The sequence below is a fragment of the Psittacula echo genome (genome assembly GCF_963264785.1).
Source record: "Psittacula echo genome assembly, chromosome: 5".
Taxonomy (NCBI): Eukaryota; Metazoa; Chordata; class Aves; order Psittaciformes; family Psittacidae; genus Psittacula; species Psittacula echo.
The window spans coordinates 397,709-420,466 of record NC_137739.1 but is presented as its reverse complement, the minus strand read 5'-3'; the positions used below and the strand labels follow the sequence as shown (position 1 = coordinate 420,466).

Genomic DNA, 22,758 nt, shown 5'->3' with positions numbered 1-22,758 from the left:
AGCCACTGGGCCCTTCCTGAAGCCGGGGACATTCACCGTGTGTGTGCATCTTCTGTCAACTGCCACTGCTGAGCTGTCTGCTCTCTCATCAGAGGCAGAGGCGTATGCAAACACACACAGGAGCACCTTCCCCCACTGTAAAATGAGGATTGTGAAACTTCAGCCCAATACTGAAGCCAGTGACTGCTCCTTTGTGGTGACACATCTCCCCACATGTATCTCCTGGAGTCTGACAGTCTGTTTGGCATCCCCAGGCCCCGCAGGCATCCCAGGATCCAAGCTCAGCTCCTCAGACCTTGCCTAGCATGCACCATTTCCCAAGCTCAACATGACAGTTTAACCCCTCAGGAGATGTGATGGAGATAGCACAGGCAGTGGCAGCAGATGAGCACAGACACAGCGTTCCTGGTCACAGTGCGAGGTAACGAACAGGAATTTGTAGACTTACAGGAAAACACTGCGCGTTCCCAAAGGCTCGGTTCGCTCGGGAGCTGGCCCGGAGCATGGCACTGAATTCAGAGATGCGTTGCCCCAGGTTTGCCTGCCAAAGAAGGGAAGAATCGTGGTGTTTCATTCACGTGCCCAGGGTGCAGTGGGGCCGTGCAGTGGTGCAGATCCCCCTTGGCCTCATCTGCCCCCCTGCTCTGGCTGGGAGCAGAGGATACCTGTCAGATGCTCCCACTGCTCCCCTGCCACCCCACTCCCCGGCTTCTGGAGCAGTAACAAGTCCCAGGCAGGCAGAAATAAGCTGCCACTGTGATGGATAACAAAATCGCAGCAGCAGTTAGGGTGGATTATGGCTTTTTTCTTCTCTAACAGGAAGGAGACGTCTCTCCATATGAGCCTCAGGTTGCTCAGGGCAGCTACCACCGTCATCCATCACTGCTGGTCCCCAAGCACTCTCAAACTGGAGATGTGTTTGGTCTGAAATGTGTCCACACGGCATGAGGCTGCCGAGCAGGTTGGAGCTGATGGAGGCTGCTCTGCCTCAGAGCTCCACCTCAGGCAGGGAGGTTATGCCGCTGCCTCCAGGTTGGCTCTGGCCCCAAAGGCTGTTGTTTTCTGGGGCACAGGGTGTGCATGGGGCAGGAGCCGGGGTCCGTCAGGGCCCCCCTTGGCTGGGTACCAGGGCTGGGACCTGCAGCTCTGCACCCAGTCAGCAGTGGGGTCACTTAGTTTGGGGCTGCAGTGGCTTTGGGAAGGATGTCCATGCCCTGCTGGGTGTCTGGTGGCCCACTGGCCAGCATGGGTGCTGAGCCTGGTCACTGCACCCCTGCCCTCTCCTGGGGCGCAGTGTGAACCCCTGCCTACAGGCTCTTGAGACTAAACTGGAGCTGAGCATTGCTAGCAGAGCCTGCAGAGCCGGCTCTTCCTTAGAGCAAGGTATTTGTGACCAGTCAGGTAGCACAGAAACATCTTAACAGGATTACCTGTGATGCCATAGGTGTTAAATGTGCGGGCGGTTTTGTCCCATTCTGGTGTAGCAGCAAAAGGACAGAGCTGTCAGGAGCCCTCGGTGGCAAAGCCTCTGGAGAGCAGGGAGTCAAACAGGAATAACCGCCGGGGCAGTGTCAGGGTTTATTGTTCCTGGCACCATGAACAGGTTTCCCCAGGAGGCTGGAGCCTTCCCAGCAGAAGCTGTGTGGGGTGAGCGCTGCAGAACAGCAGGGTCGGCAGCACAGAGCCCCCTGGCCCAGCCACGCTTGGCACATCCCTGCCTGCTCTGGGACATTCGGGTCATTCAGCCCCAGGAAGGCACCTTCCATGCCTGGAGCAGTGCCCAGGGCACACACTGTGCGTGTTCCCTGCTCAGGGACCATCAGCACCCCATGCACTGGCTGACTGGGAGCGCATCACCTGTCAAACAGCATTGATCTGGACTCTGTCTTATCTGAAATGACCGCAGCCCCGAGCAAGTGCAAGGAAGACACTCCTCTTAACAAGCACAATTAGGGCGTCAGGGCTGTGACACAGTGGCAGGAAAGGAGCTTAGCCATGGTGATTAATTTCCTGGTGCCGCAGCGGGGCTGCACGTCTGCCTCTGGCGCAGGACGGGCTGACCTCGGCTCGGCTTCGCTGTAACCCCAATTTGATGGAAACTGTCAGGAAACATTCAAGTACAGAAGGAGAAATGTTTCCTCTGGGAAACTCCGTGGGGATGCGGTGTTTGCCTTTTGGAACCAGACCTGCTGATGTTGTCCCTGGCAGCTGGAACCAGAACACGCATCAGCTCAGGCCAGGGCAGGGGTGGCACGATGCTGCCCTGTGCTAGCAGCATGAGAGCCATGGTGGGACGCAGTCCCTGGGGCGGCTGCCTCGGGCAGGACAGCGCACAGGCAGGCACTGCAGCAGCGCTGCTGGGTGGAATGGAGATGCTCACGGCACAAACCCATTTGCAGCGGGATTGTGGTCATTTCCCTTCCACGCACCTTGGGGCTTCTCCAGCTCCTTCCCGTCCATGCCCCAGCAGCATCACGCTCGTGCTCCCAGCGCCAGGGCCCCTGCTTTCTGCAGAGGTTCTGCATTTATTCACTGGCTCCATCCCCTGCTGACAGCCAGCCCTCTGCTCTGCTTGTAACGTCTGGGTGTAGCAGCTTTCATCAGGTGATAAACCTGGCTCAGTGAAGCCAGACCTTGTGTCAAACACACTCTAATATTCTCAAAACACAGCCCCAGCAGTGCACATCCTGATGCCAGACGTGCACATCGGGATTAAGCGGCAGAGCCCCTGATGTTCTGTCAGTCAGGATACAGCAAATCCCGTACGTGCAGCACAGGGGAAGGTTTTGGTGGAGCCATGGTTGGAGCCTTCCTCCCTGCTCTCTCTGCTGCAGACATTTACCTTTGAACCAATGAGCTGGGAAGGTTTTTGTGCTGATTAGAAGCCCAGCATTAGTATGCAGATGAAAATGCAAATCAGCCTAGCCAAGACTTCCTGGATGGCAGTGCAAGTCAAGGATTTAATCCAGCCTGATCTTGGAAATAGTTTAAGCTCCACAAAACAAGAACACACAACCTGATGGAAAGACCTCATCTCAATAAACCTCCCTGCCAACAAGCTCCTGGAGCCTCTGTTTGCCTTAGCAATGATGTTTGGGCAGAGGTGAAGTGCCTGGCACTGGTGCCCGCTGTGATACCTCTGCCCTGGTGCCCCCCTGTGCTCCTGGGCTGTGCCGCTTTGCCCCCAGCTGGGTCATCAGTGACTGTGCTTGCTGCTGCCCTTCAGAGACCTGGGGCAGCATCTTCCTCTCCCCTCTGCCTGCCTCTGGCTCTGCCCCATTCCATGCTCTCCAGGTCCCCCCAGAAATGCCCAGCTCTCTGCTGCAGACCAGGATGGTTACTCTGGGCATGCTGGAGTCCTGACTTGGGTGAATTAACTGCATCCCCCTGAGCTTTATTTCATCATAAGAAACTAATTGTCATCTCCATGCCAGGTTCTGGGATTTCTTCTGCCAATTCCTGCCTGATTCCCTTCAATATATAGAGGCCAAAGCTGCAGAAGGGCCAACCAAGCCCCCGATTCTGGTCAGAGCTTGCAGTGGGTCAGATTGCCAGCTATGAGTCTCCAAATCCAAATAGAATTAATGGGCTGCAAAGTCCATGAACTGCACATCCTGAGTGCACACGGGGCAGACCCAGTGGCACTGCTGAGCCTGGTGGATGCAGGGTCAATGCTCCCATGTTAGAGCTGCAGCTCGCATCCAGTGCAGAGCAGGGAGCCGGGAGCCCATGTCCTCACTTGCTCAATCGACTCCTCTGCCAGAGTGCCAAGGGGCCACTTTCCTGCTCCTATCCTAAGGGAACTGCAGGGAAAGCAGCAGGCGAAGGGATGCTGAGAGGGAAAGGCGCAGTCATGGCGGAGCAGTGTACCAGCCTGTTTAGTGAGTATTTAATTAGCCTCTATGTTAAAGGTCTGGTCCCCAGAAGATGTACATAGGAGATGTGGGGACAGGAAAACTTCTTCAGCAAGAACAAGCAGGGGGACTGTGGGCTTCCCAGCTGTTCCCTTCCAGAGCTGGAAAGCCTTCACACGAGGAGCAGGAGCCAAGGAATGCTGGCAGTGCCAGGTGGCTGAGCACAGCCCTCACTGCTCCATCCTTGTGCATAAATTATCTCCAGGCTCTGAGCTAAACAAAGGGCCCTGAAATAATTCTGCATTTTAATACAGTCAGGGCTCATGCCACTGTTGTCCTTACAGAAAGGGAATTTGCATTTCTTTCTGCCTGCTCACCCTGCGCAGCTCTGGCACCAGAGACCTGCCGCGCTCCCTCCACTCCCCACCACACTGACATGTTTTGTCGCTTCATCACTGTAACACAAAAATGCAGAGCTGCTCCAGCCCCCCAGACTGGGGAGCACACCGGTCTATGATTCTATGATTCTTTTCCAACCTAAATGATTCTATGATTCAACAGCCTCCAGTGTGCAGGTTCCTCTGAAAGCATCACGCTCCAAATCACTGCTGCTGGTGACCAGGCATCTCCTGCAGCCTCTGCCCGCTGCTCTCCCACACCACCCCACGGCAGGGCCTTGAGCTATCGGAGCCAAGGGAGGAGGAGCTGGCACCTGCAGTTCTGGTTTATGTTTCTGTGAAATCAGGAAAGAAACAAACTGCAGCTTCTGCCTCCCCAGGGAAAGGCATTCCCCTGGGCTTGGAGCCTGTCGTTAGCTGTGCCTCCTGCGGAGAGCACGCCATGAGCTGGTGAGCAACATATGTAACAAACATAACACATAACATAACATATACCAAACATAACATATAACATATAACATAACATATAGCATAACATAAGATAACATAACAACACAACATGTGTTTCCCCTGCCTGGGACCATCTGCAGTCCCAGGGCAGGCGGCAGCACATCCCTGATGTGCTCTTCTCCTGGGACAGTCCCTTCAGTCCTGGCATTCCTCAGCCCCTGTGCTGGACACAGGGGCCGTGGGGGGTGTCCAGTCTGGAGGATGCTGCCGTTCCTGAGGGAGCACTAAAGCACGAGCGTCCCACCTCCATCCTGCTCCCTCCGCCGCAGCAGCCGCGCCAGGGCCTCCCTCTGTGGGGAAAGCCGTGATCGCAGCTTTCAGCATGTTCAATTACTGTCAGTTAATGATGATTAATTTACAATTAAGGGCCTCTAAAGGGTAGTGTGTGTGTGTGTGTGTGTGTGTTAAATAAATATTGATCTTTCGTTTGTGGCCACAGATATATTACCCCAGTTACGGGAAGCACAGCAGCGGCAGGAGCTGGGCTCCCGGCACAGAGAGCTACCCCGGATCTCAGTCAGGAGACCAGGGTCTGCCTGGGGCAGGAGGGTTGTGCTTGGCCTCATCCTGCCAGGAGCTCTGGCTGCTCAGGACTGGGTGAGGATCTCTTTGCCCGGGCTGTTTCAATGTCAATGGCAGTTGCTTGGTCCTGTTCTCACTTGCAGGAGCCGGGTGAGAGGAGGGGGGTGCCGGCCACTGGCCATTTTCCTCTTGCACAGCCCCTAATTGGCCTTGTAAAATAAGCAAACTGTCCAGAGCCTGTTGCGGTTTCATTAGCAGCTCAGACAGCTCACAGCTCCTCACTGAATGCACAATGTGATCTTCAGCCCAGCTCTGGAGTGCTTCTGGCTGGCGTGGTCCCACCACAGCCCGCACACACGTGCCACATCGTGTGCTGGGGGATGAGGTGCCCCGAGGTGTCCCCATCAAGGACACCATCAGAGGACGTGGCCCGTCCTGTCAGGGTCTCTGGTGGGGTTTGGCCAGGGTGGCCGGGAGGAGCCGTGTCCCCACAGGATGCTCCTCACAGGGGATGAGCAGTGTGGGCTCAAGGTTTCAGCTTCCTGTGTGCCCCATCCCTGTGCACCATCTCCCCTGCCCAGCCAAACCACCCCGGTGACTGTCCCCTGGCCACAGCTCCTCTGCCCCGGGAGCACGACCCTCGCTCGGCAGAGCTGGCCATAGTGCACAGCCCCTTGTTTCAGGCCTCGAGGCACAAGAACTGCCACCAGCCCAGATGACCATCATTATCTCATCCTGTCATGCACGTCGATCAAGTTCTCTTTATGTCGGAGCAGTGCCTGACAGCTGCCTGACGTTCCTGCCTGTAATGAGCACATTCTCCGAGATGTATTTCTCTAAAAACCTTGTAGTTAGTTATACAGCTTTCCACATTTTCCCATTTTAGCACTGTTTTTAACTTGCACTGGTAACTGCTTTGTTGGGCTCGCAGTGGCTATCTGTGCTTATCAATATTCACAGCAAGATCCAGACTAAGCTTATGGAGAGCCCTTCGTGCAATGTACCACAGGGCCCTGCCCAGGCCACTGCCACTTAAAGGCACATCTGGAAATGACAGGTAAGGCAATAGGAAGGATCCCAAACTGGGGAATATGCCCAAGCTGCCTTCATCCATGCATACTGTGACCATCAGCTCCTGGAACCACCACAGCATGTTACAGTGGGAGAAGGCAAGGAAGACAGCACAGACAGAGGTAGAGCATGAAGGCCAGGGACCAGCAGTGCCTGGAAACATCTGCAAGGAACAGTCATCTCCTCTGTATTATGCTTCTCCAGAGACACGAATTTAGTGTAGCTGCTGCTGTATCATACATCCTGCATCCCCTCCTATGGCTGCATGTGTACAGCCATCCATGCAGATGCTCTTGCATTCTTGCAAATCCATGTGGAGGGACATTCAGAGGCTCCGTGCATCCTCACACACATCAGTGAGTGATGCCCACAGCCCTGGGATTGTTTTTTTCTTTAACTTCATTCTGATTTCCCAATACCTGGTGTTCAAGATTCTAGAGAAATACCCAAACATGGTGCAATCCAGCCCAGAGGAACGAAAGCCATTTCAACAGGCATCACAGCCAGCAGGTCCTGAACGCTGGAGCTCAGGGCTGCTTCCACAGCACCACAGCCCTGTTCTTCCCCATCTGAGATTCTTTTCTACATACAGATGATTCGGGGCGGGGGGAGGGGGGAATGCCATCCTACCCCACCTAGAGCCATGTCCCAGACAGCTTCTGAGTGATCTCTGCTCCTTTTCCCCAGCATATTCCCAATCAGCATCCCCTCGCCAGGAGCTTGTTTCCCTTCTCTGCAGTGCATTTCTTGGAAGCAGGCTCATGAGAAGAATATTGTCTCTGGCTTTCTCTTTTATTTGAGGCATGTATTTAAAATGATGCTTTTGTTCCAAATGAATGAGTTGATTCATTCAGAAGTGCAGTTTCTGTTTTTGAATCAGCAGAGCTGTTTATGCTCATAGTGTCCATAAAACTGTTATTTTAGTCCTGACACTGATGCTTATGAATAAAATTTAGATCTCATTCAGAAGTACATTAGCTGTAGCTATTTGGCTTCTTGTTAAAGCATTAATTTTTATTGAGAAGACTACATTGCCAAGCAGTTCTGCATCTTGCAGCAAACCAAGTACCTCGAAGTACAGAGGCCAAATTACAGCACATGTTCCCCTGGTACCCTAGGGTCTAAATGTTCAGTTTCTGTCTGGTTTTGTTCTGCTGCTGGATCCTGGTGGGAACTTCCCAGTTAGCCTGGGTGAACAGGCAGACTGGAGTAGATGCACCATTGCTCGGGCAGCCAGGGTCTGCGGGGGTCACTGGTGAGCTGACACCGCATTGCTTATTGGTGACGGGCTGGGTGCTGGGTGCACTGGAGCTAATTAGCTCTCCCGTGTATTTATTGCACTTTTTTGCTTAAAGCAAGCTGTTAAATGTCAGAAATACTTTAGCATTTTAGCAGAAAGATAATTTTTTAATAGACTCCACCTACAAAAAGGAGCTGACTGGCAGAATATTAAACTCAGGAAGATTTATTTTTAATCCGTGCCTCCAAACAGCTTGAGATAACCATTTTTTGCATCACTCCTGGCTGGTTAATACTGCTGGCCCTTGCCTGTCCTCCTCACTTGGTGCTGTGGCAGCTGTGGGCTCTCAATCCCATTAACCTTGCCTGCGGAAGGGCCAAAGCCAGAATGAGCTCTTGTAATCAGGAATGTAAACAACACCCACCCCCTATCCCTGCCTGCTCCTGGTGCTCGTCAGGGCAGGATGCTGCCAGCTGGGCTCTTCCCATCATCAACTTCCCACACACCAGCTTCCAGTAGTCCCTAAATTAACAGGCATGCAAACCCCCAGTGAAACCAAAGTAGCTTTGGTTCCTCAGGACTGAGTCTAGTGCTTTGTCAGTGTTGGCTGTGCTCTAGGAAGTGGCACCAGCAGCATGGAGTGTTTGACAGGACTGTGGTGAGCCTCTTCCTTAGAGGAGCCAATGGATGCCCAGGACTGGTGTCTTGTACCAGCAATGGTGTTCTTCTCAGTGGTCATGTTTATATCTTGGCTCTTTGAGCTGATGGCACAGCACTGGGGGGGATGCTGAGTGTCTCCACAGTGAGACTGCCATGAGAGGCACAGGGATGTCCTCTTGTCCCTTCTGCCTCTGGTCCTACTTGGTTTCATTTTCAAGCCAAGTAGTATCGGGCTCTCCTCAGTATCAGCACTAAGCCCCTGGTGCTCGATGGAGCAATTAAGTCACTGTTCATAATACAGTAGGTTCTGAAAATTAAGGTGACTTTATTTGTTTCTCAGTAATATAATGAGCTATTTTGAGTGGTGCTGGATTTAATGGCTAAATCAATATGTGTATTTAGTGTTAGGCTTTATTTTAGCACTAAGTGACATGAGATAAGCAGACTTAGAGAGTGTTAATTGGTTTGTGTTTAGCATTTACACTAATCGGAGGGTGCAGTGCTGCCCAGGGCTCTGCAGCACTAGTAATTCTGTTTATCCAAACCAGGAGTTGTTTACTCTATTGACTGGGGTGGCATCAGTCTGTTTTTTCACTTACTTGAATGTTATACTGCATATGTGAATTTAACAGAGTCCTGGCCTATCTAAGCTGTGCTGCACATAGTGCGTATGTGTATGGGGAGAAGATGGTTAAACAAACCTTGAAGAAAACATAACGTTAGCAGGCACCTGTACTGACCTCCACAGTGCAAGAAAGCAGCTTTTATTTTCCTTTGCTTGTGGGCCTGTTTCTCTGCCTTTGTATTGAGGGTGTGCACAGCGAAAGCTGCCCTCTCCTGCTGCAGTCAAGACAGAGCCCCCATCACCCCAGTTATTCCACCAACCCTGCTGAGCCTCCTGCTGGGGTCGTGGTGCTCCCTTGTCATGAGCCAGACCTAAGAGATGGGGTTTATCATGGGGGTGCTTGGGCTGTGGTGCCCAGGGAGGGATCCTGCCCAGCTCTGCGTGATACGGACATAGCCTCCAGGGTCTCTCCAGGCACAAAAGCACCAGAAGCCTCCTCCGCTGTTGTCACTGAGCTGCCTGGCCTGGGCTCGTGTCCTTCCTGCACTGACAGGAGCAGATGCCCAGGGAAGAGCCCACAGCAGCATCCCAGGAGCCGAGGCCAGCACAGCACAGTCAGCCCGCAGTGCATGGCATGGCTGCCTGCAAATGGCTTGGAAGCAGCCCCGCCACCACTGTGCTCCCATCACCTGGCTGCTTTTAGTAGAGTTGCTTTTGGATCATTTAGTTTTTATCTAAACATTTGCTTCCCAGCCGAGGTCTTGGAGAGCACAGCTCTGGCCACTGGAAATAGAGCTGTCTGCTGCAAGCACTGACAACGCTTTCTGCTGCTGGAAGCTGCCTCCTGAGCCATTCCCGGGCCCTTCCCTGCTGCAGACCCAGGACTCGCTCCATCCCCAGCCCCTTCCACTTGCAGTGGGGCAGGTGACCTGGGTGCTGGAGGCTTGTGCGGGATCTGCGATGCTGTTCCCCAAGCAAGGATGCTCTATGTAGGAAAGGTCAGGCACGCCACAGGCTCTGCCTTCTGGCTGCCCTAAGCTGTACTGAGAGGTAAAACAAGATGAAATCCCTTTTATTTGGCAATTGCTATTTTATTGATTTCTGCCAAGCAGCCCCTGGCTGGGTGGGAGGGGAGCAGGCGGCTGCCGGCAGTGGGGAGAGGGGAGAAGCCTGGAGTTGCCGTTATCTGGAGCTGCAGCAGCTTCTGACAGCTCCCGAGATGGACGTTAAATCACTGCTGCAAGGGAGAGTGAAGGGATGTCAGTTGGGCTCGGAGAGGAAGCTCCGCTGTACCGATTGCACTGACTGTGTGATCCAAGTCAGAATGAGAATCATAAATCTTGATTATTCTCTGTCTCAGCTGATTTGAACCAAATGCCTTGGACAGGGATATAGTTCACATCTCGCTGAAAACTGCAAAAAAACTGATTAAATGTACAAACTGATATAAATAGCACTCGATCTGTGTTAATGCCCAAACTGTCACTGCCGAGGGTGAGGATCCTGCACGGCCAGGCTCTGTCCCAGCCCGGAGCAGCTTCCCGGGTGTTTTCAGAGGCGCCTTTCTCCGCTGCTGTTTATTTTGGTACTTTGTTCCTGCGATGCTCGCCGTTATTATGATGCTGTCAATTACAGATGGCATCTCTGATTCTGATTGCACTTTGCTTACAATTAAGCATCCTATAGAAAAATGGAAATGCTGGGTCATTAACATAAAGTAATAATAAGGTAAACCATTCAATTATGGAGGAAAAAACATTTTGAATAATAAGGATATTGTATGCCTAAAAGACATTCAGATGCCAGTGTATTACCATTTTTGCATACATAATAAATGAACTTAAACCCCAAAATAATCGGCAGAAGCAAATAATAAATAGCTGTGCCCTCAGCAGTGAAGAGCAGCTCCGGGGTGGGAAAAGGGAGTCTCAGACCTGTGCGGTGCTTGGCAGTCACTTGAGGTTTGCCTTGGCCGCCGTGGGGCTTGTCTGAAGCTGGGACCAAGGTGGTGCAGTGCCCCCTCTCAATGCCTCCAGGGTGCTCTGGGGACCTGGGAGCTGACACAGCCAGGTTGGCTATGGCGCAGAGCGGGACACATCAGGAGCTGCAGGGAAGAGGCGGTGAAGGGGGACGGGGCAGTGGTGTTCACCACTGCCTGATGATGGCGAGGGAGGGCAATGGAGCTCTGCCCAGGGCAAGTGCTGGGCCCCAGGATGCAGGCCTACCCCACTGTAGATTAAAAAGTGGGATGTTGTGTTTTGGACAGTGGAGGTTGGTGCAATTGGGAAGATCTGGCCACCTCATGCATATGTGGAAGGATTTGGGACTGGCTTTGCTACCTCCAGCATCTGCTGTCCCCTTCCTGTGCGATCCTGTCCTCCTTGTCTCTGTCCCCCTGCATTCAGCTGCTCTGCCTGAGGCACCAATGGCCCTGCATGGACCCATCTTGTCTACAGCTGAATTTGAACAAGGACTCATGAGGGCTTGAAGCCGCAGAAGGGCTGAGCTCAGGGCTGGCTGCTGGCCCCTGCCCAGCCGGGACCGGTGGCTTCATATCAGACCTTTCTGTGCCACTGGGGTGAGAGTCCATCTCCTTTTCCTGACTGCCAGCGGTGCGAGAAGTCAGCAGCTGGATGTGCACGATTACTTCTGTTATTCAACTGTTCTCCAGGTACCGCTCCTCTGTTGTCCCTCCATAACAATTCCCAGCCTTTTAGCTGTTGATGGCTCGCCTATTACTCTGGCACTGTGTTAGGATAACATCCAGATACATCTGAAGAGTGGAATTTATTTACTGTTTTTCCCTGAAAAGCTTTTAGCATGATACAGCAGCAGTGCTTTCACTTAGGCAGCCATTATTGTCAGGGTGTTTTTCATGGTAGAAGTAAATTCTCCAGAAGATGAAAAAGAACTCCTCATGATGGGTAGCTCCAGACTAATACATTTTAATAGTCTAGTTTCATGGTGTTCCTTCTCAGGATGGGACCGTCTTTGGGAAACAGGAATGGTTTGAACCACCCAGTTGAGTCAAATCAGTGTTTAATGTGGACTGGACTGTTTGTAACACCCTTCCTCAGCTGTATCTTTTCCATATCAAACTGGCTTTTCCAGGAACCATCTCCTGCAACATCAACGGCATGTATTATTAACAGTCCTGAAACTTCCACAGATATTACTTAGCAACCAGCAAGGGCTGGCGGCGCTGGCTGGAAGCACTTCTGCAGGGGTGCCGGGCAGTCGCGCCGGTGTGCTCAGGGCAGAGGGGCCTGGCTGGTGCATGTCTGAGGCCAGCTCCACCTTGGGAAAAGCTCTTCCCAAGCGAGTGTGAATGGAAGCTCTGCCGTGGGCTGCTGCCAGAAGGTGCACTGGGCCTGCTGGTCTGGAGGAGACTTGTGTCCTGCAGGCGCCATCCAACATGTGTGTCAGCATTCCATGTAGCTGATGCCTCTTCTACCTGTGGGTGTGCTGGGAGAAATGGAAGCATCCTCAGTCTTTGGAAGACCCGCTTTGCACAGCAAGCTGCCTGTGGCTGAGACTCAGGTATTGGGACACCCCAGTTTTTCAGTGAGTTTGTATTTGCTCATTAAATGCCTGTTGTTTGCTCCCCAAACTGCCTGAACTTCTTCCGCAAGACTTGCCTCGAGTGTGGAGCTCAATGTGGTTCACACAGTCCGTGGGGCGGGTGGGCTGCTTTCTGGGTTGGCTGCTTGCTCAGCCCTAGGATTTACACACAGTCATGGGCATCCAGGTCTTTTCCCTTCTCCTGTGACAGTGGGAAATGAATGAGCTCACTCAAGGGACTTTTACCCATATGCTGAAGGGAAGCCTGGTCTTAGAACAGACCTCTTTGACTTGCACATCCTCAATCAGAGGAGGCAGGTTCTGCCAGGGAGTCCCTGTTCCAGTGTGTGCGAGGCAGGGCGCTCACTAGTGCTGCTTAGCTGTAACTGTGATTAATACAGCAATTAAACCTGGGAGATGACACTGAGAGATTCTCAGAGAATAGGATCACAGTGCTGCCGTAGAGAACAGTAGTGAGGCTTAGTCAGAACAGTGTTGACTGCAGTGGGGTTAGGAACAGGCATTTCCAGCCTTTTTCACAAGCTGTTTCATGGCTCAGCACTGACCAGCAATAAATCATACGCTAAAATTGGAGAGTCTGGGCCAAATTTATCCCCGGTAGAACAATGTGACACTGAGCACACGTCTTCATCCTCAGCACTGAGATGCCTTTGCAAAGCCAAAGCCAAGCGGTGCTGAGGGCCATGGCTGTGAGCCCCTGAGGTGGTGTGTGCCAGTGCAGATGTGCCAATGCAGATGTGCCGAGTGCCTCCAGCTGTGCCAGAAGCTTGCAGCGCTCCGGGGGCTGCTCCTAGGTCAGCTGCTAGGCCAGGCCAGGGCAGCGAGCACAGCCCCGTGCATTCGCTGTGGCTGCTGAGGAGGAAGGGGCTGGTTAAGGGCACCCCCATTAAGAAGGCAGTAAAATCACAGCAGCACTGTCTAATCTGAGACGCTCCAATTTGCGTGTGAGCTGTGCAGTCAGATGGGCAAAGGGATTTCAGCACAAGGCAACAGCCATATCCCAGAGGAGATCCACTTGAGGAAAGAACAGAAGAAAGCAAGATTTAGCACTAAGATCATAACTTCAGATTGCATTGTGTGAGCATCAACATTCTATATACGTGAGAGCCTTTGGGGAGCATAGTGCTGTAATAGCTATCCAAGCCAGCCTGAACAGCCAGGGTTATTTTTAATTGCAGCTGAATGGATCTAACCTTGTGATGTTTGTTCACAAAGCATTGCTGGATTAATACAGGTTCCATAGTTGCTTCAGCTAAAAGACTTTAATGGATCAGCTTAGTTCTCTGCTCCATGATTATAGCATTCTTACCCGCCTATCATGCATGAGCCAGATGGTCCCAGTGAAATCAGAGCATATTTATATTTTTGTCTGCTACTCAGCCACCTGCCCACTGATTTAGTTGCAGAGTGGTAGGAGGAGAGGAGCCTTCCTGAGTGAGGTTCGCCCGCCTCAGTCCCCAGCCCCGGTATCTTCTCCACCTCCATCAGGGGAACCATGGACGTGTTCCGTGCCCAGGGCTGCTGGGACACTTGCCTGCTGGCCATGGAGGGTGGCCACGCTCCAGTGGCAGTAGCTCTGTCTCCTGGCATGGATTCAGCCACTTTCCAGTGAGCAGGGGGATGTTTTCAGTCCTATTGGCAATGAGAGCCATTAAGAAGGTACAAGTACTAAAGAGATCCTGAGCAATGCCTATAAAACCTTTGAATCCCTGACAGAATCAATAGTGGGCTCTCAGGACAAACTTGTTATCCAGGCCAACCTAAAAAGATGCCAATGAGCTGTTAAAGATTATGCATTTTGTGGAGACATAGAATCCCTTTCACCACCATTGTTGGACTCCAGACTGGGTGAGATGATGAAAAATCACATTAGAAATAGACTGCTCCAAGGGCATCTTCCTCAGTGTCTGGGAGAGCGGCTCAGATGATGCTCGCGGGTGGCATCCTTCCTCCAAGTGGAAGCTCCATTGGGATTTGTTGCAATGAGAGGCACAGACCCCTCTGGCCATGTCTGTGAGGGAAGCAGGGGTGGAGGAGCAGGAGAGCAAAGGAGGGAGCAGGGGAGCCCCATGGAATGGAAGTCCTGGGATGCAGCCAAGGCTCCGCAGTGTCCCAAGCTGTGCATCTGCCCAGGAGCAGCCTCAGCAGGGCTGGGGCCAGGCCCCTGCTGCACACGCTTGCCTCTGTTTGGATAACTTTGCTATTGGCACCATCTCCAATTTGGCATCTCGGTTACCATAGCAACTCGATGCTTCCGTTGGGATCAGATCAGCCTGCAGTTAGTCAGCACCGTTAGCACCTGTGTTGGTATGGCAACACTGGGCTCTTCTCCATCCATCCTGATGCTGCTGCCCAGGGATGGTCCAGGTGGCCCTGGAGGGATCCTGTGGCCCCGAAGGGCAGCGCAGCCCCATGCTTGGCCCTGAGATGCCCCCAAGCCCTGGCTGATCCCTATTCCCTGGCTGCAGTGGGAGCTGGGGCTGCTCCTGCTCTGGCTGCAGTGTCCTGAGCTCCTGAGGCCTGCACAGGAGGAGCTCAGCAGGGATGTGGCTGGCATGGAGCAAGGCAGTGCCCTTGGATCTCAACCTACCCCTCATGAGTGTTCTGCATGAACACCAAATGGCTTTGCAACCTTTGGGGGTGGGGAAAGCTGCTTGTGTTGGTGATGGAAACCAAGAGTCCCGGGCAGCCCTCAATTTGAGGTATTAAGTCCTGCAAGAGTAGAGCTCAAGGCACAGAGAAGGGTGGTTCAGCCCCTTCTCCCACAGCCACCAGCTTGCTAACCACTGAACTCCCTCAGTAAGTCCCCCGGGGGAGATTGTTTTGCTTTAGCCCCAGTCTGATCTGGCACCCGCTTTTCTGAATGTGCTTTGCAATTTGTGTAATGGTTTTTAACAGACATGTGCAAGCCATTTGAATTAGAGCAGTATGAATCTATTAGGCAGCGACAGATGCAAGTTTTGTGTCTCTTATTAGAAGGGATTGGATTCCGAGGTTTAGTGATGTGCAAAGGATTGGACTTTGGAGAGATTAAAATTATTTTCAGCGTTAAGCACAATATTTCTAAGCTAATGCACTCAGTCTTGAATATAGATTCAAAGAGCAAAAAGATTATAAAACATTAAACCTATGTAAATTCAGCTGTAAATTTATGTTTGAGCAAATTCAACAAGAGATTTGACTTGGGGGCTTACAGCAAATAGGTTCTGCTTTTAATGCACGCTGCAGCGTGCGGCTGCAATGCCACTCTCCCCTTCAACGTCCCACGGCTGCTGAATTACTGGCAGGTCACAGCTGACAGCTCAGGCAGCTACACTGGAATGTGTTAATAATAAAAGGGAAAATGACTTCATGTTTGCCTTCTCAGAAGACAAAAGCAGATGTTTGCTGCACCCTGCGGAGCAGAGCCGAGCTCCGTGGGCAGTGACACTGTCTCGCTGCTTGGGCATCTCCTCTTTCGGGCAGCAGTTGTGCAAATCAGAGTCCTCCTCTGCTCCTCCCGGCCCTGGGAGTTGCTGAGAACTTTTTTCGCTTGTGGAGAAGATGAAAATCCAGCCAACAAAGGCTCCTTTAGAGTGGGCTTGCGGGAAACCTGCGGCACCATGAGCAGGCTGCCTACACAGAGATAAATGACAGCTGTGACTGAAGGAATAAACAAGATAATCTGGATTTAAATAAAGCACAAGGGGATTTTGGCAACATGCAAATTCACAGATTTATAAAACGTATCCTTTGAAAATAAAGAGCTTTTCTGAAGCTGGCGGTTAAGAACAATTACTGCAGCACATTTCCCAATGAGGGCTCCGAGCTGGCCTTTGCCACGAGCCAGAGGAGGCCGGGAGCCATGGGGTTGCTCTTACGTGCCGAAGCAGCGAGTCCCCATCCTGCTGCAGGAGCTGGGGCACACAGGGCCCCAGCCTGGTCCTGCTCTGCTCCAACTCACAGCACCAGGGGATGAACAGGAAAGGTGTGAAATACCAAAGGCCCACGCAAGCACCCGATAATGCATATTCGATCACTGCTTGGAGGACCAGGTAGTTCTGGATCCAAGCCCAGGAACTGCAATAAAAGTTTCATTTTGACATGGCACAGCACAGAGATGCTGCTACCAACAACATGAAGAAATGAGGCCTGTCCCCACAAATGAGTGATGGAGCTGCTGATGCCAGAGGGTGGTGGAGCTCCTTACTGGGGCTTGTTGTCATTGTCCCCTTTTTTCAGGTGGGAGGTGATGGAGAGGGGTGGGATGTAAGTAGAGACCAGAGGCAGAGCCATGAGCAGATGTGTCCTATTCCAGCACTGCTCTGCAGAGGTGCATCAGGTATGGTCAGCAGCATGTCCATGACTCTTCGTCAACCAGCCTAGCTTCAGGAGGGAAAGAAATGCTGCAAGAAAAGCCAAAGTGTGTCCAAGAGGCTATGGAGTCCACTTGAGGAGCAAAGCCTTGTCCCGGCACTGCAATTGCTCTGCAGCAGCCACCAGAGGAGAGCAATAGCAGCACTGCATCCTGCAGGAGTGCTTGGAGCTGGTTGGCATTCTGTCAACACATGTGCAATTAGGGCAGAGCACGTGGGAGCAGCTTTGTGAAGGTTAACTGCTCTGAGGGGTATTCCTGCCCTTCCAGGGGCTCGGCCTCTCCGGGTTTACCACCCTTGTTACCCTCAGCAGCAGGAGCTGATGATGCCATGCATTGTTCTCTGCTGTGCCCTGGGCAGCAGCTACTGTGTGCAGCAGGATGGGTGCATGTGGTGGGATGTACACGTGCAGCAGGATGCGTGCAGTGGGATGGGTGAATGCAGCAGGATGTGTGCAGGGCTCACGGGCTCTTTTTTCTGATAGGCTCCAGATGCTGGTGCCTGGTGGGAGCTCAGCAAGGCACCCTTGTGCCTGCCCAGGAAGGGCAGCACCTTAAAGTAACTCTGAAACAGGGCAGAGCTTGGGGGAAGAGCTTTTCTGCGTGCACATCCCAGAGCCGCAGCAGCTGTGGTGCTCTGCAGGGCCAGGGGTGTCTTGAGGACACATTGCAGATCCCAGTGTTATCCTTAAAACTGTGCAGCAAGAGCTGAATTTGTTTTTCCTCCTCTTTTCCTTGATCGCTCCTTCCCTGCTGTCTCTCCTCAGTGGCAACCTCTCTACCTATTTGTCTTTGTTGAGCATGGAGTTAAACGGGGTCTGTAAATGTGGCAACACTTTCAGGTTATTAGCTCTGCAATTCCTTGGCTCCTGTTTGTTGTGATAACATCATCTGAAGGGGCTGTTGTAATTAATAGTTTGTTCGTGCTTCTTTTATAAACCCCTGGTGTGTTTGTTTTATATTTCAACATCAGCCACTACAACTTGCTTCCAGTGTCTTGTCTGAAGCATCCCCACTACAGGGAAAGGGCTTAGAGGTTTGGGGCTTTTTTTGCAATAGTTTATTGAAACCATAATTTAAAGGCAAAACTCAGTAAGGACAATATTAAAGGCAAGACAATCATCTTGCCCTGACCATAGAGCAGAGAGGACCAAAATCCTTGTTTGCAGAAGTGCCTGTGAAGGGGCAGCTGGAGCATGGCAGTGCCTGCAGGACAGGACCCTGCTCCTGTCGCCCAGCCCTGGCCAGTGCTGGGATGGGCTGGAGCAGCAGCAGGGGTGAGGAGAGAGCAGAACTGCCTCTGAACTCTGAGTGATTTCATCTCTTTTGAAGCACTGTCATCTAAAACCCCACAGACCACAGACACAATCCATGATGCAGAGCAAATGAAGGCTTGTGTGAGTAAAGTACCACATCTCTGGGCACCAAGAGGCTCCGAGTGCCAGGGAGGTGCTGGTCAGGGGGAGAAGGGGCAAATGAAGCACAAATGCCATCAGTAACACCCTCTGATTGCACAGCCAGAGCATGGGCACAAGGGGCAGGGCCCAGCCAGGCCCCGTTTGCTCTGAGCTTTTAGTTTTAGAGCCCACAGGCACTTACTCGCAGAGCAGCATCTTGTCAGCTGGGAGAGAGACCAGGCTCAAGGGAGCGTTACAGTCACCAATCAGGCAGTGGCTGCGGCCGGCCCGGCTCACGCTGCAGCCGAGGTGCTGAGTACCGGTGAGAGGTGTTAACTAACCCGGAGCCCGCGTTCCCCCAGCTCCTAGAGCAGAGCAGTTGTGCTGGTGGAGGCAGCGCTGCGGGGCTGGGGCAGAGCTGCCTGCGCCATGCAGAGGGTCAGAGCTGGCGACAGCCAGGGCCCCCTCGAGCCCTCTTGTCTGGGAGTCCCTCGCTCCTAATCCAGCAGAGCTTTGAGCATCTCGTGGTCGCCCCGTTTTGACAGCTGACAGCCTGTGTCTGACTCAGAGGAGCACCCACCAGCCAGTTCTGCTTCTGCTGGTCCCTCCTTCTGCTCAGACAACTGCACAGGAAAACAGCTTACCCTGTCTAAGGCAGCACAACAGTGTGCGGGTGTCCGGGTAATTAAACACCACAGGGGACTGGTGCTTGGTGCTCACCTGGCAGTCCAGCTCCATTTGCAAGGTAGAAGAACTTTGCATACTGCTCCTTCTGCTTTACCCAGGCTGCTGCTGCCTCAGCTGATGCCCTCTTCACTCAAAAATCAGAGCTGCCTCTTCCCATTCCCCATAGTGCCACCTGCCACAGGCCCAGTGATCCTGCTGGACCCATTTCACCCTCATGTGTCACGGTGCTGATCCAAGCTCCCAGCAGCAGCAGTAGGAACAGCCCCAGGTGCCCGGAGTTTCACCCCCATTATCAGCTCATGATCAAACATGCCTCTGGCCTGGAAGAACCTGCTGTGAACCCAGACCCTCAGTATTCCTGTTGGCAAAGGGAGCATCAGAGCTGGTCCAGCCCTGTCAGGCTTTACTGTGCTGTAAAATGAAGATTGGGATAAAGAGAAAAGGCTGAAAGCTCTATTCTCCCATCCTCGCAGAGCAGGCCAGCAGTGAATACAGAGCACAAAGGAGAAACACTGCCTGAGCCCTGCAGGATAAATTAATGGACCTTGTTGCTGCTTGATGTCTTCGAGCAGAGATGGGTCCGGCGGGACTGGACACCTTTGTGCATGTTAATGTGCCTGTTAACTGCATCTAGAGTTGCCACTAACTACAGAGATTGGGAAGCAATGTTAACACTTTCTGCTTTGGAACTTCGTTAAATCTTCAGTGGCAGGAATCAGGAGGAAAGGAGCACAGGCAGAGTAGTCCACTGAGACTGAGAGATCCTTGGTCCTTTAGGAGCTCCCATTACTGATGGGTGCAAAGGACAGGCACCTGGCCAGAAAACCCCCAGCCACTACCTAGGATGTGGTACCTGTGTCCACGCAGGCTGGCAGCACTGGCACTAGGGATGTGCTCTGGCTGTTAGCACAGGACAGCAAGCAGCAGTGTAAAGTGTGGTCTGCAGCTTGTGATAGAACCCGTTAAGAAGGAAAGGCATACAAATTGCTACCTATAACTGATGATAAAATAACTATTTTGTGGAGCAAGGAACACATTGATTTTGGTAATTAATGGTTCAATAGAAACCTGTTCTTGGAGCGCCCTGGGCAAAGTCACTGGATTAGAAGCATCTTCATTCCCTGGCCTCAGTTCTCTGCCGCACTCCTCCACAGGTTCTCCCAGCTCCAAGGACAGCCGCAGGCACTGGCTGCTGCTCCCCACAGGCTCCCACTGTCCTGGCAGCTCGTCGGGGCAGGGACTGGGGCTCAGGCTGTGGCAGTGCTCACCCGGAGCACAGACACCCTCCACTTCCAGAGAGCAGCTCCGGTGGGACACGATGCTGGAGGGCCTGGCCATGGGTGTGCTGGAAGGGGTGAGCTGGAGCCCTGCAGCCCTGCTCACAGCACAGCCCCATTGCCAGGACCCAGAGAGAGGTATTTTAATAGGGAAGAGGTGACTGCAGGATGCCAGGACCCTGCTGGCATCTTCACCCCAAAACACTGATGGCACGAGCAGCCCTGTGGCAGCCCCAAGCCCCTTCACTTAGGCTGGGCAGCAGCCACACACAGGAGGCAAGGCTGGCAGTCAGAGCCAGCTGGGCCCGGCCTCACTGGAGCTGTGTAATTCCTGAAATGGCTTTTTCCTGGGGCTCGGCGGTTTGACGTCAGCATCACCGCAGCCACCGGTGCCCAAGGTGCTCTTACAGAACCATTTCCAGCCTATTCACATTGTTCCCTCACCGTATGTTTGTACTAAAAATAGTTGCAACGTGAAGGGATAATGCTGTAAGACCCCGAGCATCGCCATCCTCTGTGTCTGCTGCAGGAGACCTGGCCAGTGCTATCAGTGCTTCCCGGAGCAGTGACACCGCTCCTCCTCCTGCCTCCCAGGCACCCCATCTGCAGGGCAAACCAGCCAACAACAGGTTAAACAAACAGGGGTTGTGGGGCTGCGTCTGTGCAGGAGCACTTGGTGAGCTCAAGATAAAAATACTGCTATAACTCAGTTAAGAAGCAGTCAGTGCATGGCCATGGCACATGCAAAGCCGGAGCTTGGCCCCTGGCACAACTCTTCAGCATCTCCAGCACCCTGAGGAGGTGTGAAAGAGGCTCTAATGCTCTTGCCAGGGACATCACTTAATACCTTCCTGCTTGCTATGATAATCTTTAACTGGGGGCAGCTGGGATGAGCATTTACCTCTTCATTTTCTTAGATATAAATGCTATCTCGCCGCAGTTTCATTTTACAGTATGGTAATATGCTATCCAGGAAAGTCTTGCTATGCTAATTTATCCAGTAGGCAAATTCCTTTTGGCTAATAAAAGTGCTTGCACAGGAAGCTCAAAACCCAGCAGCAATTAATTATTGACAGAGCATGTGAATTAGAGATAAAAGAAGAGTCATTCTTTCTCACATACAAGATAGTAAATAAATTTAATTATTGTACTAGAAGCAAGGGATCTTATTCTGTATTAAGTTTTATTAGCTGAGACATTTAAAAGCATGTCATCATAACAAAAAGGTCTTGTGTAATCCTAACTGCACCACTCTGGTACAAGGCTCTGAAGTGAATAGGCTTAATTGAGCAAATGGAAGCAGATGGCTTGCTGAACAGACAGGTATTGTACAGGTTTATTGTCAATTAACTTTTGTCTACATATGCCTATGGCGAATTGACTGTATAATGTGTTACTGAGGCTGATTTATTGCTTCAGGTGCCCACCATGTCCAGGGTCCAAGAAGAAGCCAAGCCAGAAGTGCTTTGGTCACTGGGGCCCGCAGGCACGCAGCATCCCTCATCCTGATGGCCCCAGCAGCGCCTGCACAGGGCAGGAGGGACATGAGGTGTCCCCCATGCCCGGCCCCTCGCTAACATCCCTCCTCTGCTTCTGCACAGGAACGTGATGCCCAAGACGCTGGACGGGCAGATCACCATGGAGAAGACCCCCAGCTACTTCGTCACCAACGAGGCCCCCAGGCGCATTCACTCCATGGCCAAGGACACGAAGCTGATCGTGGTGGTGCGGAACCCAGTCACCCGCGCCATCTCGGACTACACACAGACGCTCTCCAAGAAGCCAGAGATCCCCACCTTCGAGGTGCTGGCCTTCAAGAACCGGACCCTGGGGCTGATCGATGCCTCCTGGAGCGCCATCCGCATCGGGATCTATGCCCTGCACTTGGAGAACTGGCTCCAGTACTTCCCTCTCTCCCAGATCCTTTTTGTCAGTGGCGAGAGGCTCATCACTGACCCGGCTGGGGAAATGGCCAAGGTCCAGGACTTCTTAGGCCTCAAGAGGATTGTGACAGAGAAACATTTTTATTTTAATAAGACCAAGGGTTTCCCCTGCCTAAAGAAGCCAGAGGACAGCAGTGCTCCTCGGTGCTTGGGCAAGTCCAAGGGTCGAACTCACCCCAAAATAGACCCAGACGTCATCCACAGACTGCGGAAGTTTTACAAACCCTTCAATGTCATGTTTTACCAAATGACAGGCCAGGATTTCCAGTGGGAGCAGGAAGAGAGTGATAAGTAGAGCCACAAAATCAGGACAAAAACATGCTCTTTTCGTTTGAGGTGTGAATCATCATTAGAGACCCAAAACTCACCCAGGGTTGGAGGCTCAGCATCGTGAGCGCAAGGCTCTTGCGCTGTCGGGGTTGCTGCCAAAGCCACCCCACGTTTCCAGCCCTGAAACCTTAGTGGCATCAAACCTCAGGTTGCACTTGGGCTCTCCCCATTGTGACCATGAGAAGCCAGGGGCTGGTGGGAGGAAGGAGGCAGAGGGCGCGGGGCTCCTCGGAGTGTTGGGATGCTTCGTGTCCGCATTATGCTGCTGGTTCCTCCTCGCAGCCAGGCAAGGCAGGACCAGCTCCTGCGGGGCTGCCTGAGCAGGAGGGTGGCCCAAAACCCAGCAGCATGGGGTCAAACTCATAGAT

General features: G+C 52.5%; 1 protein-coding gene across 1 annotated transcript in view; it reads left to right on the top strand.

Moving 5' to 3' along the window:
* Positions 1-22,355, top strand: part of HS3ST4 (heparan sulfate-glucosamine 3-sulfotransferase 4) — a gene marked incomplete at both ends in the record, with an annotated part of 55,534 nt that extends 33,179 nt beyond the window's left edge. The window contains one exon of the mRNA XM_080618824.1: positions 21,719-22,355. Coding sequence (XP_080474950.1) covers positions 21,719-22,355 — 637 coding nt within the window. The remainder of the gene's footprint in view (positions 1-21,718) is intronic.
* Positions 22,356-22,758: the final 403 nt, after the last annotated feature.